This window comes from Erithacus rubecula (assembly GCF_903797595.1).
Source record: "Erithacus rubecula genome assembly, chromosome: 1".
Classification (NCBI taxonomy): domain Eukaryota; kingdom Metazoa; phylum Chordata; class Aves; order Passeriformes; family Muscicapidae; genus Erithacus; species Erithacus rubecula.
This window is the reverse complement of record NC_136658.1, coordinates 29,453,809-29,480,818: the sequence shown is the minus strand read 5'-3', so window position 1 is coordinate 29,480,818 and position 27,010 is coordinate 29,453,809. Positions and strand designations below refer to the sequence as shown.

At 44.6% G+C, this 27,010-nt stretch overlaps 2 protein-coding genes across 4 annotated transcripts in view; both read left to right on the top strand.

The window, feature by feature from the left end:
- NARS2 (asparaginyl-tRNA synthetase 2, mitochondrial) overlaps positions 1–10,004 on the top strand; it is a 47,824-nt gene extending 37,820 nt beyond the window's left edge. The window contains exons 11-14 of the mRNA XM_079302931.1: positions 672–809; positions 1,847–1,944; positions 3,557–3,583; positions 9,289–10,004. Coding sequence (XP_079159057.1) covers positions 672–809; positions 1,847–1,944; positions 3,557–3,583; positions 9,289–9,433 — 408 coding nt within the window. The 3' untranslated portion in view covers positions 9,434–10,004. The remainder of the gene's footprint in view (positions 1–671; positions 810–1,846; positions 1,945–3,556; positions 3,584–9,288) is intronic.
- Positions 10,005–21,894: 11,890 nt separating this feature from the next.
- GAB2 (GRB2 associated binding protein 2) overlaps positions 21,895–27,010 on the top strand; it is a gene marked incomplete at its 3' end in the record, with an annotated part of 91,931 nt that continues 86,815 nt past the window's right edge. For 2 of the 3 annotated variants that reach the window (XR_013773653.1, XM_079300993.1), the window contains exon 1: positions 22,008–22,173. Coding sequence is in view for 2 of the 3 variants with exons in the window: in XM_079300993.1 (XP_079157119.1) it covers positions 22,102–22,173 (72 nt within the window). Of the gene's footprint in view, positions 22,174–27,010 lie in introns of all 3 variants that reach the window. The other variant, XM_079300994.1, reaches the window with a different exon arrangement.

Sequence of the window (27,010 nt, the reverse complement as noted above, 5' to 3'; positions counted from 1 at the left end):
TATGAAGAGACTCTGGGGGAGGTTTGTTCCCCTCTTCCCTTCCATTCCCCCAATATTCTTTGCACGTTTTATAAACAAATTGGTGGTCTCAAGTCAAAAGCTACAGGATTTATAACATCCCTAGAAAAAAGGAAAAGTGAAGGGCATCACAAATGTCCAGCATTTCTGATAACAAAGAATTGGTTAATAGGGTGCTAGGTTTTCTTAAGTTAGAATTAATGTAGCATGTACCAGGACACAGCAGGGAAGAGAGTAATCAGCCTAGGAAAGCTGCTGTCTATATACCAAAGGTAATACTGAAATAAGGCTGGTTTGCTGGATCAAGTAAGCTGGCTTTGGAGAGGTACCTGTTTTCCTTTAGCTATACAGAGCATGGTTTGGGGGTTTTGGGGTTGGGATTCTTTTGCTTGTTTTGAGTTTTTTCTGATTTGATACTGGATGCTTGGGCTTGATGCAGGGACAATCTGGCCCTGTTCTGTTAAGTTAAATCACATTATTTTACATACTTTGCTCTGCCTGTAAACTGTCTACTTCTCAGTGAGAAGTTGCTTTGCTTGGTTTCATTTTATTCAAAGCAGCTCATCTCTCTACATACAGGGATTTTGCTGGGTCTCTTGCCCTGGGCAAGAGGCATCAAAGCAGATTCCCAGGCCCTTTTGCTGTCCTTGCAGTGGGGCTGTGACCTCCAAACAGAACACGAGAAGTACCTGGTGAAGCACTGTGGGGAGGTTCCTGTGTTTGTCATTAACTACCCGTACGACCTCAAACCTTTCTACATGCGGGACAATGAAGATGGACCTCAGCACACTGTGAGTCCACGGGTCACACCTCCACCACTTTTTATCTAGGAACATGTCTTGACCTCCTGATAGACATCATCTGCTGGGCTTGCCCTCAAGAAGTTCAAAATGAGATGTGACCATCAGGTGATCCTGTCCATTTTTTCTCCTGTTGTAGAAAAAATACCCAAAGTGGGAACAACAGGAGGAAGATTTGGGAGTTGGGACAATGTTAACTTTTTGCTTAATTGCCTTAAGATAAGCTTGCCATAGTTTATTTCTTTTCCTGGTAAACTTCTGTACTGTTAAGTGATGGCTCCAAGTAGTCTGTGATTCTCTTGTCATCCAAATGTAGCATCCATGTAATGCTCAAATAGCAGATGGGCACAGGAAATAAGCTCTTTATCAAGTCTTATGCTTTGAAATTGTGATTTCTCAACTAACTGAGACAACCTGAAGCATTGCTTCTGCTAAAAAAGAGCAGCAACACCACCATGCCCCACTGTGTCTTCAGTGGCTTTAATTCTAGCAACATTTTAGCTGTGGGATAAGAAAAATAATCCTAGAAGACAAACCAGAGAAGACAACCCAAACCTAACAGTGGTAACACTTGGATCCAGCATAAGTGCCATTGCTACCACATCCATTAGAGCTGGCTCAAGGAATGGGGATAGTTAAGGGCCATACACAAGCTACAGCATCAAGACTTCAGAAAACTTGCCCATATGTCTTTGCTGTCTTCTGAGATTCTCTTGGGTTCTTTATAACCCCACACAGGTTGTCATCAGAGTAACTTGGTGAGATTCAGTTCAAACCACTTGCAGTAGATGTCCTCAGTCTGGGACGTCACTGCTATCATTTAGGTTCTCTGTAAAATACTGATGTTTATCCTTGCAAAATTTCCTCCCAGCCTTCTCTTGTCAACAAGACTTTTCAAATATGTGCAAATCCTCACCTAAGTGTCCTGGACTCTGGAAGAATTACAGTAGGGTTTTACAAAAAAGTAAGTTCTGCTAATCACTGTGTGGCTATGTGGCATGGCTTCAATGAGTTTTCTTTCTTTGAAGGTTGCAGCTGTTGATCTCCTTGTACCAGGAGTAGGGGAGTTGTGTGGAGGCAGCTTGAGAGAAGAGCGACTGCCCTTCCTTGAATCACGTTTACAGAGGTATGGAAAATCCACAGATGCCAGGAGACTAGCCTGAGCCTGAGAGTGTCTCAGCAGCTCTCTGTGTTTGGTGAGACAGAGGAGTGGAAGGGCAGCTAATAGTATTTAAAAGCAGCCTATTTTTGTCTTTGTGATATCTGTTTATTTGAATAGGGGACTGCAAACTGGTGAAGAAGTTCTCGTGCTTCTGTCTTAGGTGTGCAAAGGGCCTCTCTGTTTTAGCTCATCAGAGAAGAAAAGTTTTCTTTATGCCAAGAGGCCAGGGAAGTAGAGTGTCTCAGCTGTGCTGCAACTGTCTGGAGCAGAGTCTGCTTGTGGGACACTTCATCCTTTTCTTCAGTTTTTGTGGCTGAAAGTGGATTGTGAAGGTGGAAGTTGTCATATATACAGAACTTGAATATCTATTTGTCATCACATTGTGTAACTGAGGAATTGCTGTTTTGGTCAGAAGCTTTGCCAGTTGTGATGCAGCTAGCCTCAGTGACTGGCCTGATTTCAGAGAATATCTTTGCTAATAGTTTCTTGGGAAGCTTCACTGGAACTGCTGGAACTTGTACTGTGTCATGGGGGCTTCTCTTTCCCTGGCTGCCTTCGTCTGCATCTTGTTACCTTTGGTAATTTTAGGCTAACTTTAGTGTCAGAGTATTAGAGCTGCTTTTTAAATAATAATTGATATTGTACTTTGGATAATTCTCCATTGACAGCTGTTCTCTGGATCCTGTCTGATTGTTCAAAAATTTTGTAGAATCAGAGAATGGTTTGGGTTGGAAGCTACCTTTAAGGAAGGTACCTTAAAGACCATCTAGTGCCAGCCCTGCTGCCATGGGCAGGGACACCTTCCATGTTGTGCAAAGTCCTGTCCAGCACTTGAACACTTCTGTTTGGGCCAGTCATACATGTGTGCAAAGCAGTGTTGGAGGAAGCTGATCCCAGGGTAATATCATTTGCACATTGGGAATTAATTTGTTGCTTAAATCAGCCACATGCTCACACAGATACATCTAGTCTGTGGAGAAGAGCAAAATCTACTTCAGCATAATAAAGCCAAAAGGCACCGGGCAATTTACATCACCAGAACATTAATCCTCAGTTGTTAGTTTAGGGTGATGATATTCCCTGTGCTTCCTGCTACTCTCCCTGTAAGCTCTCTGAAGCAGGCATGCTTCAACTCATATAAAGTGCAATGTTGCCTGCTGCACTTTTTTAGTCAAAACTTTTTGCCAGTATCTGAGTCCACAGTCCTCAGGAGAAGGAGAAAGGGTCCATGTGGAGTTTGAAGGAAGACTTTCTTGTTTGTCAGGAACGTCATAGAAAGCATTTCAAGGTACAAATGGGGTGTGTCTTCAGTAGATCACACCTCCTTTCACATGCTTTTCTCAGTTTTGAGTCCTCAGGATCTGACTTTAAGCCCAAATACTTTAGACATTTAAATTCTGTTTTGTGCAGAACCAGCATAATAGAAAGAAAAAACAGAATTCTTGTCTTATGCATGCTTCATGCAATAGTTCACCAGGCTTTCCCTTTTCTTGTAGCATGCTCTTCCAGGCAAGTGCTGCTTGTACAGAATAACTCTGTTCCTTTACTTACAAGAGGTTTTCTTTTCTTTTCACAGATTAGGACTCACAGATGCCTATCAATGGTAAGATGCCACCTTGCTCTGCAAGCTGATTTTCTTCTTTTGAGACTATTTAAGCAACTGGGGGGGTTTATTTTTTGTTTATTTTGGTTTTGAGGGAGCAATTTTTGGCCCTGTTGCCCTGCCAGCACTGCCAGTCTAAATGAAATAGCCAGTTAGTTCAAACAAAGGTTAATCTAATCCTACTTAGTTTTTGCCTTCAATTTGTCCACTCATGGCACAGGTCATTCCTGTCAGGATGAAGTAAGGTTGGCTTAATTTACAACCCATAATGATTTTTGATATTAAATCATTAGTCTGTGTTGGAAATTGAGTAGATTCTGACCACCAGGCACGAGATAAACAAGTTACAGAACCACAGCAATCTGTGACCTTTAAGAGGTCTATGAATAACTCCCTTTGCAATTGACAAGGCAATTGGGTCAAAAAATCTTCTCTAACAAAGCAGTTAAAGCAATTAAAATTGTCTTCTAAGGAGAATTTGAATTTGAATTAACAGTTTAACCCATTAAAACGACAGAAGGTTCTTAGTGTTTCGTGGTATGTACTTCATCATAGCTACTGGGAGAGTGGTAGTGCAGAGAACTTTAAATTTAGAAGAGTATTTTCAAGTATTCTGCAGTATTTAGATTGATCATTAGGAAGGCTGCCTTGAAAAAAAGCAAAGTCTAGGTTCTTCATTCTCCTCTTCCCAGAATGTGAAGTCACTGAGGAACAGCCCCGTGTATGGCAGATCTTCACATCATCCACGTGCAAACAGGGTGAATTTAATTTCTTTCTTTGTTGTTGGATTTGTGGCTCAGAATACACCATATCCCTTTATCTGAGGGAAGGATTATCCTGAGCAAGGGTGATAAGCTGTGTGGTTAGATGCTGAGATAGGATCCAAGGAAGTCTTGTGTTCAATGGCAGAGCCTTCCAGCACTACTGAGATAGCACAGCCCTGCCTGGTGCTTCCTGCAAAAGAAGATTAGGGGATTGCCTGTCACCCCTTTGCATTTTCATGGGATGTGTAGCCATCACATTCTGGAAACTCTTCTTGCTGTAATCTTGTTTTGGAGACTTTTTCCTCCTTTATTCCCTCCACTCCATCACAGTCAGTGTGACTTCCTGGAGAAGATTAAAGCTGTTGTTTCCCGCTGCCACAGCAGGGTCTGGTGTCCTGGGAAGGGGCAGGATAGTAGTAATTCCAGATGCTTCTGGACTGAAGTGCAAAATCTGCCAGAATACAGATAGGTGGCTTGCCAGCATCCGTCTTTTCAGTATAGGTGGCAAGAGAGACTAAAATTAATCCACTCCAATTTAGTGATTGAATTGAGTCTCCAAAGCTGGCTCACAAAGACTCACAGACTCCTGGAAGAACAGTTGAGTCATTCCGTTTTAAATATAATATTTGCTGACTTTTGAATGTGATCACCTTTCAAGTTCCTTAACCATTGCCATATCTGATTCTGCCATTTTTCTTCCCCCCCACTAAGCAAGAGGATATTGTGGGGTCTGAGTGTTTCTAGGACAGTTTCAGGATTGCCTTGTTCATGGATGAATCATAAGGCAAAGGCAACTGATGAGCTGAAATACTGCTCTGCTTCTTGCCATTCCTACCTTTTAGGGAAGTTTTTCAAAAGATAGGTAAAGTGACATGGTCAAACTCTTGAGTCTTCTTCAGTACACTGTTATGCAAGTTTCTTTCCATATAGAATATGAACTAGAGTAGTAGTTGGCTTGATTTTGTAGTTATTTTATCTTATTTTCACACTTTTTCGTTTGAATTATAGATAGAAAATAGCTCAGAGCTGTAGATGATGATGTTGACTAAACTGAGAGGTTTGTGGAAATGAGCTGGGAAAATTGAGTGATGAGAGTACTCTGGGAGTTCATTGATTTCCCTGTGACCAGGGAGTATTAGGTATATTGCCTTTCAAAGAGGGGACTTGATCCTGTTTGCAGCCTCCGAGTGCCATCTTAAAGGTAAAAATGCAGGAACTTTGTAATGAACAATCAATGTGTTCCCACAATCAGTGTGAGCAGTGTGGACAGTCTTCCTACATGTAAGGCACTGCTTTTTTACTCTGATTATCTTCATGTGCTTCAGTGGAGACAGTTGTCTGATACTGAACCTTTTAGAGTCCAGGTACCTTTCTGATCTTCTGGTGTAGCACTGGTGAAAGTACGCAGTAGCAGAGCAGGTGTTGTCTGCTGTCTTCAAGTGGATGTTACTGTGTTATTTTGGCCCTACTCCTGCTCTGGATTAAGAAAATTGAGCTGTGTTGGGCTCTTTAACTTCCAGTAATCTTAGAAGCTTGAATGTCAGAGTGTTCTGTTGGGGCTTTATGTGGCAGGGTGAAAAGGAGGAGTTGGGCTTAGGGAAAAATAGCATTGGTGAGCCACTTGCAGCCCATGGCCAGTGACTACACCCACCTCATCCTTTAACCTTCTTCAGAGCCCAGTGTAAACAGGTAGCCCATCACTGTCCTTGGCAGCCACCTGGTCCTATTACTTCTCTTTTGGGAAGAAACTAGAGTGGTGTGCTGGGCCAGATGGCAGAAAGTCAGGGGGGATTTTCTTACACACATACATGCATATATACACACACCCCCAGCAGAATATTCAGTTTCATGGACTATAGTATGTTTGTTCTTTCAGCATTGCTTTTTTTCAAACTGGCCACAGAACTTTCAGCATAGCAAGGAGATTGCATAAAAGGTTGAGATTATATTTGTTTTGAAAAGCGACTGAAAAGAACACATTCTGTTTATGAATAGTCACTAGGAGAGCACTGCTCCCTGCAATACAGGAGCTCATGATGATGATAAAAGAATATAAATCTTTAAAAAGGATGAATGGAAATGTTCTTCTAGCAAGGCACATAATGAGCTCTTGGAATTCATTACTGGGAGATGTTGTTACAGCACACACTTCAGTAAGATTCAAATCTCTGAAGATCTACCAGTGCTCAGATCCAGAGGTGGAACACCTGGGCCAGCTGGGGTCACAGAAACTTACTTCCCCTGTGGAATAATGCTACACAGTCCACCAGTTGCCAATAAGAGTGCTCAGCTCCCCTCTTAAGTATGAGCTACTAGCAAAACAGCTAGACTAGTTCACAACTCTTTTAAGGTGAGAAACATCCAATGTCTGCAGACTACTGAATGAAGGCAAACCTCAGGGAGCATTTTCCAACCTAAAGGGATTTTTCTCTTCATCTGCAGGCAGTTACTTTTTCTTTCATCTGTAAAGAATGGAAAATTTCTCAATTCTTCTGCTTCTTCTATGCACAGTCATCAGAAAGGATTCACAGTCTTGATCCTCAGCACATTTAATTCAATGGACTTTTTCCATTAACTTTGATGGGTTTTGTTTCGCTCCTTTTGCCAAAATGGCTTCTCAAAGTGCTTTGAGATCTACAGATCAAAGTCCTGGATAAGCAAGGGTAGAATTTATTATTATTGTTCATCTGGAAGTAGCTGAGTTATTTCATCTTCTTACAATGACTTCATAAACTGTTGCCAGCAAAAAGGGAGAGAAGATGCTGGGCTTACTCTCAACTGTCTTTGCACAGGCTGATGCACTTACAGACATCATGAGAAGAGTTTGTGCTGATGCTTGTATTCCTGGCTACAGCTGAAGTAGTTACCAGCTGGTTTGGCAGTTCTGCTCAGGACTCCTGAGCTGGGTCAGACTGATCTGCCATGGCCAGCACCCATATCCCTCACATTTATGAGGTCTTTCCAGTTTCACAAGCCACCACACTCAGCATCAGGTCTGCCCATCACCTCCCTTGCAAACCCTTATGAAGCTGCACAGCAGAGCTCCCCAGGAGCAGTTCCAGGGCATTTGCAGAGACTCAAGTTATTAATGCAGTCTGTGTAAAGTGGGTTGAGATGAAGACCACCATCCTGTTGCACAGCCTACATTTTCATATCCTGAGCATCATCCTAATCCCAAGATGAGATGTGAGCCAAGCAAACACCCAGCAGCAAAGAGAAAAAAGTACATGGGTCCCAGTCATCAGAAAACATGACCCACTCTTGGGTCTGCTGTTCAACTTGCAAACTGCACTTTGTGTGTCAGTGCTACTAGAAAGAAGTAAGCTCTGCTTCTCTTTTTGCTATTTGGGCAGTGGAGGGGAGGGGAAGAACACTGGGGAAGAAAAAACCTGAATATTGGATTGAGTGTAATAAATGGTTTCCCAAATTTTAACTACTGCTAATGAGCTGTAAGGAAAAGTAATATTTCATGGTAGGAAAGGCATACTGTCAAACTGAGTGACAGGGCAATCTTGCAGCTGTAGAATTTGTCAGAGAGTACTTTTATTTTGCAAATAAGGGTGATCATGGGCATTACTTTGTCTTCACTTTGTTAAAATACAGTCTTCAAGCCAAGAAAGATCTGATGTCCAAGCAACTACACTCAAATATACATAACATATATTTTACATATTTATGCATATGTAAATATATGTAAACACAAATACAATATTTCCTTGCAGTTCATTAACAGTATGTAAAATTTGGGAAGCCATTTATTGCAATCAATCCAGTCTTAATTTCTTTCACAGTGTTCTGCCCCCCCTCTACTCCACTGCATAAGCAGTAAAACATATGCGTTTATATTTAAGTGCACTTGATTTTTTTTTAACTGGGATAATGAAATATTCATACACCAAGATTAGAAGCAAGTAATACATCTGGAGTCACTCAATCCTCTTCTAGTGCATTCATATAAGGAAGAGTAACTTGGTGCCCTCAGCAAGCTCAGAAGTGGCCCCACAAATCAATAGAAGCACTGAGATGTTTTTCACTTCTATTAAAATAAAACCGTTGGTGATAATTTATAGCTGCAAGTACAGAATCACATCAGCCACAGTCCAGCTGGGAAATGGGTGACTGTAGAAGAACATCATAATCTTGTGCCACTCATATACTCAGAGTATCTGCTTCCAAACGTTTTCTGAGTTTTCTCTGCTCAACAGGTGCTGTTCTGCAAAATAAAATATCTTGTTCCAGATCTCATTTTTAGAAAAGATATGTTCAAGGGCATTTTTATGGCTTACTATGGAAATAAATGAATCAGTTTATAAGAGTGATTGGGGATAAATTAGCAAAAAGCCATCATAATTACCTCAAAAGAAAATAAATGAAGGAATGTTGAGCAGACAGACAGCAAGACCTATTTAAGCCTCTGAAGGAATTACTGGAAATGAAACTACTTAGGCTATTGAAAAGGAAACAGAAATTGAAAGAATTTGCAGGACAGATTTCCACACCAACATGGCAAGGGTTAGGACAAGCCCAAGCAGAGAGCTTCACCTCCAGCAGTGGAAGTGTTTTGTGATTCTGCAGAAACTAGGGCTTGTGCCTCTGCTGGGAATATTTTAGGTACTAAAACTACAAAGGTGTTTTCAATGTGAGCAGAGCAATGGTGCTCAAGCTGTTCTTCGTACCCAAATATGTTCTTGCTCCTAAAAAACTCTGCTGTAGTGCATAGTGCTGTAGGCAAAGCAAAGCTAAGCTGACTTATATGGGCTTAAACTTGGGGTTTCTGCTAATGCAATTCTGCTTCTTCATAGCCCTGACCAACACAGAAATCACAGTGGTTGGGGTCAAAGGGAAGTAATTAAGATGGAAAGCAAAACCCTAGATGAAAAGCTCACTTTAATGACATCAGCATAACCGTGCTGCAAATATAACTGTCCGTTTCAATTGCAGGTATCTAGAGCTCCGAAAATACGGCTCAGCTCCTCACGGAGGCTTCGGAATGGGGTTTGAACGCTACCTGCAGTACATCTTGGGAGTTGACAATATCAAAGATGTTATACCTTTCCCCAGGTTTTCTCACTCCTGTCTCCTGTAGCTCAGCAGTTGACTCGTGTGGAGAAAACTGCTGGTGTAACTGTGTATATATGACTGTGTGTGTTTTAGTGGGAAATCAAGATAATTTTTATATCAATTAAACTCTTGGTCAATTTAATACTGGGTTATTGAAAATAACATATGTTGTGGTGAGATTATGGAAGGACACTGGCAGTTAATTTGATAGCAGCTCATGTCTTCAGTGCACTTCAGGAGTATTAATAAATCCCACTTAACTAAAGGGTTACGATTCTCATGAGACTAGTACAAGCCATGGAAGTACTGAACAAGCACTGAAGGTAGAAGGGGGTTTTATGTGAAATATTAATAAGGAAGTGTGACCTAAAATATTGTCATGGCTGTGATACACTTGCTACTGCTACAGTCAAGAAATGGCTACTGTAAAGCATGATTCTCCCCACTCCAAGTTAAAAGCAAATATTGTTTACCTTGGAAAAATCAGCCAAATCTAGCAAGGAACAATGTCATATTGGAATTGCTGGAGTGAGTTTGTTGAATGATGTTTGACTTTGTGAATCATCAATAAAGATGTACACTAGGTTGTTTTATAACTGTATAGTTTCTTCTTCTGTTGTAAAACTGTAGCTCTCAGCATGAGAGTTTCCTTCAGTGTCTTTGATAGAGGTTTCATTTTCTGTATAACCAAATTAGTCACTCAACTTCTTCAGAAGGTACCTGTTTTCTGTCTACAATAAAGCACATATTCATAGCAGACAGAAATGTTCAGTTAGGTGAGAGTTCATCCATCCATCTATCTCTCCAGAGCCAACCTGCAGTTTGTGGTGGGGTTTTGTTGCTTTGCTTTTCTGTTCTCATGTGCTTGTCAGACCAAGCAGTTTGGTCTATATTGCGAAACAACCAACAGATGCTCCCAAGCATTGCTATGTATTACGTAATTGCTTATCACTGTAGGATCTGAACTCCTTGGCAGGGTCTAATGGGTTTATGCTCTCAGCTTCTCTGCCAGGTAAAGAAGTACTCACTTATGTTTTGAAGATAATATTATGAGAAGACCAAGTGACTTGCCTAAGGCAACTGGAAACCAGTGATTTATTTGGGACTTGAACTGAGGGTTTCCAGCACCCTTCTTCCCTTCCAAATTATCACAATCCAGCAAATGATCATTTGCATAGTGCTTAATACACTGCTGCCCACTAGGGCTGGAGTATAAACAATATAAATAAAGAGAAAAAGCAAAGTAGTCGCCTTACTGCTGTACCCTGGGTATATTGGCACGCACTACACTGCAGGACAGCCCTGACAACTTATTTTCCAAGTAGATGGAAGAGATTGAAAAATAGTAATCAACTAGCATTGCACTGGTAATACTGCAGTCACAGTTCTCTCTGGTAAGGCTGTGTAGTACTGCACCTGCAGCATCTAAAAATACCTGTTTATGTTGTGTGGCACCTGCCATGTCTCAGAGTGCTCCATGGCTGGGGTTTTTACCTGTTACAATCATGCAAGCAACATCACCATGAGATCATTACTCTGGGGGGTTTCTTGTCTGCACTGAGATATCTGCATATCAAGACTTTTTCATGTCTCCTTCATCCACTTGATTAGGCAGGTGTTAATTGTGCGTTTGCTGGTTTGCATTTCCCAGTACAGTCCTGAGTTGGCAAGTTCTGGTTCCACAAAACAGTTAGAGCACCTGCCTTCCCTTTGAAACCACTGAGAAGTTCCCACATCAGACTCTTAAGTATCTTCCTGCATTTGGACCATCTCTCCTTTAGTATGTCGTCTTACGTGTTATTGCTGGCCTTTATGTTTTGGAATTACTTTTCTGCAGAAAGAAGTGGAAAGAATACAGCTGCCAAACAGCCCCATCCTCAGCATGTTCCCTGAATGACTTGCAGTGAGCAGGTGTCCTTACTGAGATCCTCAGTCACTGATTCTGTCACAGTCACTGTAAATGAGAGTGCCTGAACTGGAATCCCATCTTTTGAGAACAGAGTGGGGCGATGGCAAAAACATCTCCTGTCCACTCTGCTGTCAATCCCCAGCAGCAGCTCTGAGCTGACTGTTTGTTCGTTTGGCATCTGCAGGAGGTTGTTGATCCTGCTCTGAGATGCCAGATCTGATGGGCAAGGTGGGGCTAAACAGTGACAGGTGAAAAACAAGATGTAAAAAAGAAGACAATGGAAGGTGCCAAAAAGTTCTAGATTAATGTGGCATGAGTCACAAGTTACAGGGAAGGACACAGCTGCTTCAAACAGGTTTGCAGAGTGGCTGTCAGGGTGACACGGCAAGAACAAAGAACTGGTCTAATCCACCTTTGCCCTTTTCAAAGGTTGTTGCAGGACTGAGGGTAAAGGTTGAACCTTTGATTTGCAGATAGTTAGATGTAAATAAGAAAGAAGCAATAAGGATGCAATAAGGTGGTTTTTTGTGTGTTTCCATCCAAGTGTCCATGAGGAGCAGTCTCCCCAGTCTTCTACATGTCCTAGTTCATTTCGAGGTGCTTGGTGAGCTGGGTATCCAGTGAGCTAAAGGGGACATTGCCCTTGGGTCTGAAAGCTCGAGAAAACTGCCCCCCAGGAGCTGAGCAGGGCTGTACCAAGAGAAGTAACCAGATGACTCAGAAGGGGAAGGAAAAGTTGTCTGGTCTTGGTAACAGCCTTCAACATGTGCTGGTTTTGCTAGTGGTGAGAGAGAAGGGACTGAGGCCCTGTGCATTATGATACTGCTCAGGGTTAACACCAAGATTGGCATTCATGAGAGAAATTTAACTTATGGGTAGCCAGCAAGGGTGGGAGCCACTGTTTCCCTCCAGGCTGGCATTGTTCACCTCGTGCTGTGTATATATAACATGGACTGGTATTGCCAAGGAATGCAATGTGTTTTTCTGGGATTTCCATGTGGAATGTCATGTATTTCCTTTGAATCTCCCTTCCTAGAATGAAACGGAAGTTAATCTGGAGGACAGGGAGTTCATTTCTCTTGGACATGTAAGCAGGGAAGTGCACCAGGATTTTCTTAATTTAAGCAGCTTTTCTTGCTACATCTCTTAGAGTCTGCACCCTGACAGTGACTAAAGCCAGGTAAAAACTGTGACACTTCTTCAAATAAAAAGCTGTTACTCTTTGCACACAGGAATCACCTCTTAGGCTGACCCTGCAGTGCAGTAGCTGACACTGGGGTGTTTGTAGTGCCATAGGCAGTCAGCTCTCAAACCCAGGTGACCAGGGCCCACTGTCTCTGCTAGCGTCATTTTGGTAAGTATTTCTTAGAATTTCAATTCCTCAGCAGCCTGTGCTTCCCTCTTTTCAAGTTTGTCCTCACTTTGAGCTTCAGAGGAAAGAATAAATGTCATTGATTACTGTGTCAGTAGCTTTGCAACATTAGAACTGAGTGATGGCAGATAAAAGAGCTACACCATAAACTTTGCATAACTAAATGCCAGCCTCTCAGAAGAGTGTTTAGAGGAAAATGTCTGGTTTTTTGCTTTGAGAATATCAGATAATCTCTTCACTTAATTTTTTTAATTCGTAAGATCAAAGTATCCCAAAGTACTCTATTTTTAATTGAAAAAATAATACCTGCAGAACTAACACCCTGTTTCAGTCTTCTCATTTTTAAATCCACAGGAGAGCAAATGCACACTTGGAAGCAAGGAGTAGAGATTTCTGTTCTCTCCCTTATGATTTATGTTGTGATACTGTGGCAGTGCTCAGATCCTGGACTCTTGTATCTTCTTTATAAGCAGAGACAAAAAGGTACATGGGCCAAATGTTTAAAAGTCAGCAGACCAGCACAGGATTTAGCTGAATTACCTGCATTCAGGGCCCCAGACCTGAGGGAAATGCAGCAAGGTGCCCAGCTCAGCAGCTCTCTCTCTGGTTTATTTGGTAGAAGTTGTAAATTTACAGAACATCACTTGTTTAAGGGAATGCCAAGACTTTGATGGGAAATGTAAAGTACAGTTTTGCTTGCTGGACTAATATTGATTGTTTTGGGAATAGCTTATAGATGTGTTTTTCCTCAGAGGGTGAAGGGGACTAATTTGCCAAGAAACACTTTTGTCATTGTTTCCATTAAATGTGTGTATAGAGATAAACGTGGTTTTGCTGAAACCAGTAACAGCCATTATGACTGTTTTAGCCTTTACCTTACACTTAGGGACAAATGAGAGATGGGTCCAAAGGAGAAATAGGACTTTGTATAAAGATTGACAGAGTTCTAATTTCCTCAGATCTAACCAGAGCTGCCAAAGCCACAGGAACGGTGGTCTCGGGGGTGAATTTATTGTTTTGTCTTACTGTTTGTTGCAGAGCCATGACCTTCAGAAGGGTTATAAAGTTTTATTTTATGATCCTGCTGATAAAAAGACATATGTAATTTACTATACCAGTTCTTACAGACTTGGCTAACAAGAAGTTTGACCCAGAGTTCAAAGAAATTATGGCTCCCGTTGTTTTATGGCTGCTGTGCTGCAGTGTCTGCTGCTCAAGGTGTACGGAAAAGATGCTGTAAAGGGAGAGTTGCACATAAAGGGCAAGAGAGGGACAAGACTGTGTGGCCATTTAAAAGTCATGTACCAGCTACATCAGAAATTGTAGGCTCTACTGTGAGTGAAATACGGATGAAATTACTTTAGAATCCATGTTGCTCTTATTGGTGACACTGTTTTACTGCAGGAAATTGAGGCACAGAGCAATTAATCTGCTTGCCCAAGGTTATGTTATGGAAGATGTGTGGCAGAAGCATGGAACTGACCCAAATCAACCAAATCCCTGCTTGGTGCCTGCTCACGAGACTTCCCTCTGTTTGCCTTTGGGTGTACTGCCACACCAGAAGCAAGGCAGGATGTTTGCAACTGATCTGGTTTCAAACGCATTTTTGGCATTTCTAAGATCCTAGACTGTGCTTCGGTGATTTTTATCTATCCCTGTATGTCCTGGGGCCTTTCAGAGATAACAATCCTGCTGTTTATTTTTATTACTCTTACAATTGATTTTTTTTTCTGAATAATTCAGGCAGCCAACAGAGGGGATTTTTAATTTTCTTTGCAAAGTTTGATCTTGCTCTTTGCTCTTCATTAATATCTGTGTATCTTACTGTCTTCAGCAGGTTAATGTACTGATGCTTGTGCTGAAAGAATTGAGTTCAGAGTTTTCAGAAGTCACTGATCATTCAGGTTGCTGGCAAAAAGTATGGAAACTGCTCAGAAAGAAATCAGTGTGGTTTGGTAGGAGGCCTTGGTAATCATGTAAACATTTAAGTTTCAGTATGGGACTATTCCCTACTATCTGCCATGGCTTCAAGAAGAAGCTAGATTTCCAGTCAAAGTGGGAAACAATTAATTTCACTGACACAATGTTTTTTAGTAATAGTTACATGGTGTCTTTACCTTCAAAGTGATTTTTGAGCAATGATTTCAGTACCTTTGAGGGCCCTTTGAAGATCCTGGGCTCTCTGTGCTCAGTACTATGGTTAAGCTGTGTGAAGTAGGCATATGATCCATATTTTTCTGAGACACAGGTCTCCCATTTTTCTGCTTGTCCCCCAGCTTTGCTGCTGCTCTGTTGCTCAATGTGTGGCCATGGGCTGCACATCCAAGCAGGAGACAGCTGAACTCCCACCACAGCCAACTCAAAGGCTGACTGACCTCCCAGTGTCCATGCTGCCAGGGCTGTTCACACTTCTGGGATGCTCCAGATCAGTGACAGATGAAGGGACTTGCCACAAGCTGTGGAGGGAAGCAAGAGTCAGAATTAGATTTCCAAGCTCCCCTGTCAGAGTTGAGAACATTCCTGCACAAAGTTACAGAAACTGGGCTCTCAACCAGTAGCCAGTTTGCAGCTCCAGCAGATCCAGCTGTGAGCACTTACCTACAGCAGAGAGTCTGTCATCACTGTAACTGAGAAGGTTTCCTTTTGGCAGGTTGAACTCACATGATGGCATCTCTGTGAAGCACTTGAAATGACCTCTGCAGTTGTTTAGTATAAATAAATCACCATGTGCTTTCAGGCTGGCTCAGCACCGTGTATGTGGCGTCATAGCTGCCGAGATGGGGCTCTGCTCAGCAGCTGGAGTTCTGGGAAAGGAGTGCTTAGGTGCCTCTCTGTAAACATGCATGGGTGGTGCTTTCCAGATCACCCCACAGGGCTGAACTCAGCCACCTGCACAACTCAAATAACCATGCAAATCAAATCTGAGGGCCTGGTTTATACAGTGCCTTCAAACAGTCTTTCAAATTCCATTATTACTAATGGCATTAATAAATTATTAGTGTTCATGGGGATTTAGGAAGTATAAGGTTCAAGTATTTAACAAATTTCATGAGCCTATTTGTTAATGAACTTGATGGATGACTTGCCAGGCAGGATTATATTGCCATGTCCTCGGAGTACATGCTAAAACATGATGTTTTTAGCACTGTGTTACTCCAGTCTCTAATTGAGATCCAATACCATCTGTAACAGTGCTGCCATGGATGAAAGGAAGAAAGTTTGTGCTAAACCCTCTGAGATAGAACATTATAAAGTGTTCATTTCCCAGATCATTAGAAACTTAAAATAGCCATCTGGCCAAAACCAGAGATGCATATGCTGCAACTACAGCTTAACAGCATTCAGCTGGGAGGGTGGCTGCTGTGTAGCATTTGGGACTGGCAACTGCAGAGCAGCTTTTGCTCTGATCTCAGCAATGTCTCTTCACACTTTAGACTTCTAGGAGGTGTCTGTTTAAAATGCAATCGACATCTCAGCCAGGAGTATAATACACCCTAGATGGGCTAAAATGCTTTGAAACCACAAGAGCATATCCCCTCTGTGCTGTGCTCCAGTGATTATTTTCACTGTTAAAAAAGTGCCGTATTTCAGTCTTTCTTTGCCTGGCCCCAGCATCTTTTGGGAGTGTATCAGTGTGTTTTAACTGTCAGCATTTGAGGGACGTTGCAAAAGACAACAGGCTCTTGAATTTGCAAAATGTGACCTAAAGCATGATGGCTTTCACATGCTTCTTTCATGACTTAACACTGGTAGCAGTGGGGGGGGGTCTGAAAATAAAGTATTTATGCTTCTGGCGTTGTTGCATTTACCAGATGCCCCCCTCTCACCTATAGATTGCCTGCAGCAGAGTTATAGGTCTGCTATGAACATAGCATTTTGTATCTTCCTTGTTCTCAGATGGTGGTGTACAGGGGAAAATAGAATCTAGGGGAGGCAGTCCTCATCAGCCACTCACTCCTGCTCATGTTCTCAGCTTCCCTACATGCATAGTTAGAATAATAAGATTTATAATTCTAAAAGCTCACATGCATAGCAGGTATGTATTCCAGTAGTTTTAGCTCTAAGCTGTGCACAGTCAACAATTGTAAACAAATGTAGAGATACATATTCTAAGTAATTTACACTTTGTAGAAGAGGCCTGGCCACAATACAACAGCAATGACTTCCTTCTTCTAATAGAATTTTTAGTTCATTATATTGGCTGTACAGGGCAAGCTCATATCCTGGAGGGGTGTCACTGGAAGGAGGAGCTGGGGGAAAGCATCTGTTTTTATTCTGGCTTCTGTTTTGGCCAGCAGATATAATGGCACATGACCGTTGAGCCAACAGTAATCCAGTTACAAAAGTCTTCAGAGTTACTGCACCAACCAAATTAAACTTGATTACATCCAATTATGCTGAAAAGCCAGACAACAGCTCTTAGCTTGGGGTGAAGTAACTTCTTGCAATCGCATGTGGGGAGGCCTTGCAGGGTGTCAGGAGGATAATTGCTCGTTTGCTCTACCACAGAGCACCATCTGCTCTTGAAGTAATGCCTAAGGATGTGAGAGTACACCGGGGTCGGGCAAGCAGGCAGGGGAGCCCGGCAAAGATTTCTCCTGCCTGTTTTATTATCATTTGTTTTAAGGTTGCTTGCCCTGGGTCCAGCTGTGGTCAAAGCCCCATTGTGCCAAATAGTGTCCGCAGAGGGAGTCCTTCCCATGCTGAGCTGCCAGTCTCATCAGGGAAAAAAAAAGATGAAGTGGCCTTTATGCTTAAGTCAGAATAGTGTCTGTGTCTGGAGCATTGCCTGGTACACTTTCCACCAAGCAGTTGTATAATGGTTTTCTGTTTTGAAGAGGTGAGAAAATAAAAAAGGGAAAGCTCCTAGTTTCCTTCCCTTCTGTGGTAAAAATAGGATAAGCTGGGGGGGTGGGGGGGGGGGGGGGGGGAGGGCAAGAAAAAGGTAAGGTAGCTGCCAAAAATGCGTCTGGATCCAGGCAAGAGAGTTTGCATGAGGACCTCATCCATCCTAGAAGGAATCACAAGGTTCAAAAAACACCTCTCCACCTGAGTCCAGAACTGAGAAATGCAGTAGTAGCGTTCTGTCCCAGCTCAGCTCCAGGCAGTTATTTCTCAGTGTGTAGTTTGGTGAGAGAAGTAGGACTGGGCTTCAGTGTGGACTGAATATGAATAGGAAGTCTTCCTTAATAACATTCAAGTGTGAGGACTGGAAGTGTCCTCCTGCTGCATCCTCAGACACTACCCAGCTCAGCAGGCTCCTCCCTGTGCTGCCCAGGGTCTGTATCCATTCTGGGTGGGATGTGCTGGTTCTGGCCAGGATCTCCAACAGAGAGAAGACAAAGCAGGATCGCCAACCCCACTCAAGCCTATGTGCCTTGAATACTGCTGAATTGCAAGTCATCTCTTCTCTGTTTCAAGCCTGTATTAAGGCATCAGAGCCCTGTCTTTGCCTCAACACTGTACTGAAGATGCTTCAAACTGACTCATTATCTGATCAAAGCACCTTGTGCTACTGTTCCCTCTGCTCATGGAAAGCAGCCAGTGTTGCTGGAGCTGCTGCCTGTCACAAGAAGGAAAGGACTGTCTTGTGGTTTGGCTTCAATTGCAGTCTTTCTGGGGGGCTTGCTGTGCTCTTCTATGGAGGGTGGAAAGCTTGAAAAGGCGCGAGTTCTTAAAAGAGGTGATTTTTTTTTTTAACCTTGAAAATCCTTCATGAAATGAAAAAGCTGCTCCCATCCCGCTCTGCTGCAGGAACTGTTGCATGAAGATAAAGTCAGGTCTTATTGTTGTGGAGCCGCATCTCGGGAGACTGAGCATTCGCTCAGAATTAAAAGCAGGCAAGGAGCACCAAGCAGCACGGCACGTTTCAAGCCTTTCCTCCCGCCGCTCCGCTCCCTCCCCCAACCTGTTTCGGTTTATATTAACCACGGTATAGGGCATTTCCACGGGATTTGTGCCTGGCTGGGGTAAGTAGCTCGAAGCGTTTCAGCCAGCTGGTCCCTAATCCTCAGGAAATGCCCGGTGTCTCCATCCCGACTGCTTGCAGCAGCGGCTGGGAGCAAGGAGGGGAATTGCTCCGCCTGCAGCTTTCCCGTCTGCCAGCAGATGGCACAGCTCATTTGAATAAATTTGGAGCAGGGAGGATTAGCGGTGGACATTGTGGTTTCTTTCTTAGAAGTTCTGATTTTTCGGTTTCAGACATGAACAAAAAACCATACTGGAGATTACGATTGAAAACCCCAGAGGTTTCTGCAGAAGAAAGTGTCACTTGGTCGTGCACCTCAGCACGCAAAAGAGAGTACAAGGGCTTTTTCTTAGAAAAATGTTTCTCTCAGCCTTACTCTTCTTCAAGGAATATTAGTTCTTACATGGCATCTCTTTATTTCTCCCTTGCTATGCCTGCTAATTCTGCTGTTCCTCCTCCAGTTGCTTCTGCTGGCAGAGATGGATTCTCGATGGCTTCGCATAACTCCCTCGTCAGGTTTTTCCAACACAGGGATGTGGTTTTCACACAGTTTTCCGCCAAGGCTGCTGGCTGTTAGCTCACACTCCAGAGATTTACGCAGTCAGCTGGGGCCAGCCTGAGTTCATTCTCCACTGCCGGTTGGAGGAACAGCTTGAAGTTGGTAAAAACTGTTACGAGCGTGCAGGCGCTGCCAAATCGAGCTGTGCTCATGACAGACATCGTCTTTAACTCCCAGGGGCACTCAGGGTAGTATTTGTGTATCTTCCCAGCCAAAAGCTTTAAGGAGGGCCAGCATTATAAGGCATTGTCATGTTACATGCATTGGATCATATGTAATCTGGCAGCCTGATGCCAGAATTAACTCACTGTTCCCACTCTGCGTACAACCACAGTGGAATTGGGGAGGCACGTTCACGTGCAGCATCTTTGTTTGGAGCATTTTTCTGCACAGAGCTTATATTACAGTTGGACTCGATAATGTTGGAGGCAATTACCAACTTTAATGCTTCTATGATTCTGTGTCACATCTGAGACAATAGTATATTTAAATGTACAGAAAATGCAACCCGTTTCCCATCTGAAAGTCCCAGCAATCTGAGATACTGTGCCAGGCATCACCAAAAGAATGGAAAAAAGAATTCACAGAGATACTTCATGTTTCAGACACAGTTCAGATATATCTTATGATATAACCAAGTCAGTTCCAGTGATCCAGAATAGGGGATGAGCAGAGAGAAGGAATAGTACAGCAAGTGAGCAGGGTAATATACCAAGGGTTATCGTAGAACATATAGAATAATTCCTTCCAATTTACACAATGATAATTATGGAGCATTTCTTTAAACATCCATCATCCAAATGAAGTGTTACAACTTTGTGTGGTGGAAGTTGTTAACATAAAAATGTAGACAAAGTTCTCTGCAACTGGTATTCCAACTGATACCACTTTGCATTGGTGTCAGTAGGAGTGAATTCCTAACCTGTGAATCATTAACATACACCACGGAATGGTTTTGCATGATACCTGTATATTAGTGATGATCGTCTGTTCTTAATTGAGTCTTTCTAAATCCCCAATAGCTCACTGGCCTCCCTGAAATTTCTGTGTGTTTTGGGAAGATCTCTCAAGTGCAGGTCACCAGGACACAGTTTTCTCTATGAATGCACGAAGGTCCTCTAACCCAGGAGAGTTTGCAGGTGAGACTCTCACTCTCATGCAGTGTAAATTGATATGGCTCCAGTGCACTGAATAAGGTGATGCTGGCTGAGGCCATCACAGAACTGGTCTCTCCATCCTCTCCTGCTCTCAGCCCCATCACACACGCTGCTTTGGCAGAGGTGGGCAAGCTGATCTGAGCGTAGCCTCTCTCTGCAGATATTGCCCAGCATTGGAATAGGATCAAGCCCTTCATTTGGGTAGTGAGAAGGTAGAAAAAACTTCCTATTTAGCCTTTGGATTTCACTGGCAGAAAAACAAAGCTGTTGAGAAAATACATTCCTAACAAATGACTGACTTGTTCTGTAAGGGGTTATTCCCCTACTTTATGCATTCACAAAGATGATAAACAACATATGGCTTAAACGTGCTGTCCCCATCTTGAAAAGAGGTGTTCCTACCTCCCAGAGGCACTGCAAGTTGCAATTACTGCTCTGAAGTGATGCAAGATCCCTGCTCGAGCAGCGTTATATAAAGGTTGCTGTTGTGTGACATACAGTAGCACATCCAGCCAGCACGGAGTTGTTATTGCACCAGCTACAGCACAAACACGTAAGGAGGGACCATCCCTGCCCACAGAGGTTGGACAGGCAGGGAAGCTGAGGCAGGGATGACTGAATGTGCCCGAGCAGGTTTGGGGCAGAGCTGTTGTACAGAGACAGGTCGTACAAATCCATCCCTAGCACATGGGTTGTGTTTTCCATGTGAACGTGAGCTGAAAGGACTCAGCTTTTATGTATGTCATGCCCAAGTTTTGCTTTAAAGGGTGCAGTGAAAGGAAGGTTAGGGCATGAGACAACTCGAAGGGCTGTGGAGGGACGTTTTATTACTGCCTGAGATGGGGAGGAGAGGATCAGGCTTTGAAATGTACAATGTTTCTAGATCTGAAAGTTGATAGTGAATCTCAGCCAGGGAATAATACACTGTAATACAAAACCTGGCTTGTCTACATGAGACTCCAATGGCAGTCAAATCCCCTTTCAGTGGCCACTGCTCCATTACTTAAAAATCAATAATAAAATACGAAGCTTTTATTGATTCCCCTCGTGGTTTTTTATTGCTATTTTTTTCTCCAGGAGGGTTTTTGGCATCACTGTAGTTGGGCTGTTTCTTGCCCAACCTCTTTGTTTTCCTATGGCACCTTCCTCTCAGGCACAAGTCCCTGAGCACAGCGAGGCTAAAGCCAGCCTCGCCTTTCCGAGGTGAGAGGCACCTTTTCCATCAAGAGAGAGGAGAGGTGCTGGGGTAATGAAACCTTACGTGGAAGAGGTCTGGGGGGAGCTGTACTTTTTAATTAAGGAACGCTTGCGCTGTTAGAGATCACCTGCTGCAGTACGGATAAAGTTTCTCTATAGGCACTGTATGAGTGTGGGGGCACAGGGACGAGCGGCAGCCCCTCGGGGGCGGCGGTGGGCCGGGCAGCCCCTGTCCCCGCGGGGTTTGTGTCTTTAACAGGGCTGGCGGGGCGCCGGGCGGGCGGAGGCGTGGTGAGCCGGGAAGGAGCCAGTTTCCTGCTTCCCCGCTCGCAGCCGAGCGGCCGCGGCGGCGGGGGGAGGCGCTCGCCGCCCCCCATCCATCCTTCCATCCCTCCCTCCCTTTTTCCCTCCCTCCACCCACCCACCCACCCATCCATCCATCCATCCGCCCGCTCACCCACCCACCCCGCCCGCCCTCCATGGGCCGGCGCGGCCGGCGCTGAGCGCCGGGAGGCAGCGCCCGGCGGCGCGATGAGCGGCGGGGAGGTGGTGTGCTCGGGCTGGCTCCGAAAGTCACCGCCGGAGAAGAAGTTACGGAGATACGTAAGTCTCAGCCCACCCCATCTCATCCTTATCCCGGCCCCGGCAGAGCCGGGATCCATCCCCCCGCCTCCGTCCCCGCTCCCCCGCCGCCAGCCCGGGTGCACCTGCCGCCGCCTCTGCCGGCGCCGCGGGAGCTCGGCAGGGCGGGGTGCCCCTTGCCGGGCGGGGAGCGAGCGCTCCTGGCTCCCCGGCGCCCGGGAAGGCGGGTGGGAGCATCGCCGAGCCCCGGCGGGTTCCGCGCCCCGGGGCGGTGGCGGCCGCGGCCGGAGCGGACACTCGGCTGGGGCCGCTCGGGCTGCCCCCCGCGGTGGCCGGGCTCGCCCGGGACCTGCCACGGGCACACCCCCGCCTTTGAAGTCGTCTGGTTTAGGGGAGGCTGGGAGTACCTTGGTCCCGAAGAGTAAAGGTACTAACGCATCTTGGATCTCCCCCAGCGTTCCCATAATAGTCGCTCTCCCCCATCCCGTGCTGGGTTCCTATTAATCATTGAACGTCCGAACCCTTTGAAGATAGCACCAGTAGGGCTTCGATAGCCTTTGTGTCGTTAGCGGCTGAGATCAAACACTTCAAAGAAGTTGTAAAAAGAGGGTCCAAATGCCAGCTCTGTCACATTCCCCACTCATTGAAAGAAATAACTGTTTTTTTGCGTCCTCCGCCTGACAGTCCTGCCATGTGCCACGGGCATTAGCGCTCAGAAACGCGCTGCCGTCCTATGACTCGGCACATCGCTCCCCAGCGTGTCAAGGGTCCCACTCCCTGACACCATTGACCAGCCTCAGCCAGCCTTCAGATGGCTGGAATGCAGCCATCTGGGAGGGAGCTGGATGCTCTCCCTTCCTGGGGGGACACTGGCCAGATCATCCTTCGGTCCTGTTGCTTTTGCCTGCGTGCATTTTGGGAATGGCAGACAGAACAAGTGCAGCTGGTGTCTCCCCAGTGCCTGTTACTGATTGATGGAAGCATCACTGCCTACCCTTGAGAGGGAGAGGGATGTCTGTGGTCCTGTGCTGCTGGCTAGAGCAGGACTGGGGCTGTGTCTGATTTGTGATAGAGTGTTATTAGCCTTGCCCAAAATGGGTTCAGCCCCATAGACATCAGTGATACCACATCCCTTTGCATTAGACTGTGTGTCCAGCACTCTTGGCAATCCTTTCCTTGTGTGCCTTAAGCTCTTCCAGGGAATATCAGGTTGGCAAAGGGCTGTGGGATGGAACTGCTAGGGAATCCAGTAAGGTAAACATGAGTGTTTATGTGGGAAGTATCAACCCACTAATGAACGTAGGCAGGCTTTGTGGGAGGTGGACAGAATGACTTTGTGCATGCTGAACTGTGGAGGATGCTTTTAGCTTAATGGAGCAAAGCACCTTCCTCCCGCAGAAATCAACTAATTGCTGATCCTGAGTCACCAATGGCCTTAACTCATCAAACATCATTAGCTCCTCAGCATCTGCCCCATGAAAGGGCACTCACATCGCCGTCTGAATATCCAGCTTGTGCTCTGGCATTCCAGCAGGAGCTGAATAAATCTGCTAAATGCTCTACATGGAGGGTGTGACACGCCAGCGGTTAGTGCTGATTATCGATGTGCATAAGAGTGCTTTTCATCCACATACATCCCAAAGTGCTTTGCAAGCCACCTATGTTTTGAAAACATCCTGATTCCCCCCAGAGGAAACGCGGCCGTGCTGGGATGTGCCCGGCCGTCCCACGCAGGCTGCGCGGGGCAGGAAGCGATGCCGGGCAGATGTCACTCCAGGGGATCTCTGCTCTGCAGCGGTCCCGGCGCTGCGGTCAGTGGCACTTCCCTTCCTGCACACCAGTTGCACCAGCTTCCTGCAGCGGTGGCTGGATTGGAAGTGTTGGCTTTAGCTGGGGCTGTGTCTCACTTGGCGCTGCCCCGTCCCTTTGCTTTGTAATGCATTATTGTTGGTACTGGATTTCTGTAGCTGAGGTGTGCGTGCAGGATCAGGTTCTCCTCCAGAGTAGTTCAGAGCAGCCTGCTGGTCCAGAGGCTGAGGATGATGGTTTTCCTCCTGTAAAACCTGCCTTTGTCCACAATAAACCCACATGGCTGGAGTTTGGTTTTTGTGCACGCAAGGCGCTTTATGCTGGTTTTTGTACGGCTCAAAGGGAAGGTGCTGAATCGCTGGCTTTGCTGCTTTCCTTGTACCTTCGGTTTGCATTCTGCTTTGAGACCTCAAAGGAGAAATCTCAGGCTGCAGGATGCTGCTAATGGGGTTTGAAGTTCCTGCTCTGGCTGTATTGACACAGGGTAGAGGATAGATTTATTTTTTCTTTGACAAATGCATTTCAAATGTATGTGTCTGCACATGGGTGTGTTGCTAACACTGTCCTTGAAGTGCTGTGCTTTTTTAAGCTTGCTTTTATTTTTCAAGGAGATCTATGGCAAGAGAGGAAAGTACTAAATTTTCTCTCTAACTTCTACCCAGGGTATTTGGGAAAGTGGACTCTTCTCCACACCTGACCTGTGCAGCATTAATCTGCATTTACTCTGTTTCACTTCAGAGGATTGTGTTTATGTGAGATTGTGGGACCTGTTTGTACAACACTCTGGAAAATATCAATATTGTGAGTTCTATTCTGTTGAGAGACATTCAAATAATCAAATGATGACTGCTTAAAGGTTGAGACAAAGTGTACCTTTTTTCAGCCTCATAACTGCAGACAGGGGTTCATGTAGACTCTGGGAAGTTTGGCTGTAAATGCTACTGTAACATTGATAATAAAAGCTAAGAAAACAATTGAAGGTCAGAAGTAAATGAAGTACCAAAATATCTCTTTTCACCTCTGTTCTTCTTGGGATGTCAAGATCCTTCATTCTCTTGCTTAATTGCTTTTTTTCAGACAAATACCTTTTGTACATTCATAGAATGGTTTGGGTTGGAACAGGGGTTTAAACTCGTCTATCCCAATCCCCTGGCAATGAGCAGGGACTAGACCAGGTTCCTCAAAGTCCTGCCCCTGGCCTTGTATGTTTCCAGGGGTGGAGCATCCACCACCTCTCTGGGCAACCAGTGCCAGTGTTTTACCACCCCTGTTCTAAAATATTTTCTTCCTCATGTCTGGTCTGGATCTACCCTCTTTCAGTTTAAAGCCATTGTTCCATGTCCTGTTGCTACAGATCCTGTTAAAAAGCTTGTCCCTACCTTTTGCCTTTTCTGACTTTCATGCATGAAAGGGTCTCCTTGTACGCAGCCACAAGGCAGAGAACTGTCTTTTAATTCTCCTCCTGCCTCCTCCTTAAAACATTTTCTAAAAAAAATTTAAGAAACAGCCCCAATCCCTAAACAAAACCCCGGGCTTTAGTTGTGTGACCAGCGAGCCGAGCCCTGCGCATGTTGTGCTGGTCGTGCACTGACTCACTGTCTCCTGGTCCTGTCCTGCTGGACGTGCCTGTCTGTTGTCTCCTGTGTCAGACGTGGTTTAGAGCAGTGTTTTGTGTCTGTCCACTGCCCAGCACGATGGGCTCAGGGCTGGACTGTGGCAGGGAAGCACTGTGAAAAATAAGCGCTGTCGTAGAGCAGCTCAGCTCCCTATCGCTAGATCAGTGTGCTCTGCCTGCTCATTTATGTGCCATGAAGTCAGAGTATTTTCTGTCTGGCTGAGATGTATGTCTGCAGTTCTGACTAAAACAAAAGCTTCTCGTCATGTACCAATTTTACAGTCTTTTAGTACTGTGGGTTTTGCTTTTTTTTTTTCCTCCTCCCAGCTGGTTTATCTGGGTTTGGCTTTTTGTATCAATGTCATTCTTGCACTGAGCAAAAGCAGTTTAATGAAGGTCATTGGAAGAGCTGCTTCTCTCCACTGGGGCAAGAAGAGGTTAAAGGACTGATTTACTGATTGCAGCCCTATTTCTAGGGGCAACTCCTTGATGAAGGGCTTATTTTGGTTCCTGAAGTAGATCCTTCATATCCCATCTGAAAATGCATTCTAAGGATGTCCTCCTTAAATGAGAATGTGGGATGTGGACTGAAGTAGGACCATTAGAGATATCATAGGTTGTCAAGTGGTGGAGATGCCAGGTGGAGTTTGGTACAGTGCTGATTGGGATGAAATTTTATAGAGGGAAAAGAAAGAACATCTCTTTATTCTACAGCAAAGTACAAAAGATAGGTATTGTGCAAAATTATCTCCTTTTTTCCCCTCTTCTTTCTAAGGAGTTTTAATCGATCACTCCCATGCTCAGCTGTGCCATGCCTCATTTTGAATGTTCTACCCACTAACAAAAGTAGGAAATAGTTGCAGACACGCCAGAGAAAAGCACCAAAAAATGAGAAAAATATAGAAAACAGAAAGACTGAAGGAAATGGGGTGGTTTGAGGATGAGAGGAGAAATAACAAGAGACCTCGAGTATGCCAAAGGTAGCTGTGAAGGAGAAGGGAGTAAACTATTCTCCATGGCTGGTGGTTGGAGGCCAAGAAGTGCTGAGCTTGAATTGCAGCAAGGGAAGCAAGTGTAGGAAAAACTTCCTAACCTCTGATTCCAGAGGAGTGGAGCAGTGGAACAGATGGTTTGGGATGGGCTTGGAGTCTCCATCGTGGCAGTTCTGAAATGCAGGTTGGCCAAACTCCACTTCAGAGAGCTGAATCTGTTTTGAGGCAGTGGAATAAATTTGACAAATTCTCCAAAAAGCTCCTTCCAGTGCTGGCTTAGGTGAATTTATAGATTTTGAGCCTGGATGCAGGGAGGGATAGCTAAGAGGCTTAAGGGCACCAGCTATGTCACCTGGATCTCCTGATGGGACTCAGGAAAGTGCTCTGACAAGTTCTTTGTAGAAAGTTTTGACTGCACTGAACTCCATGAGTTTGCACTTAT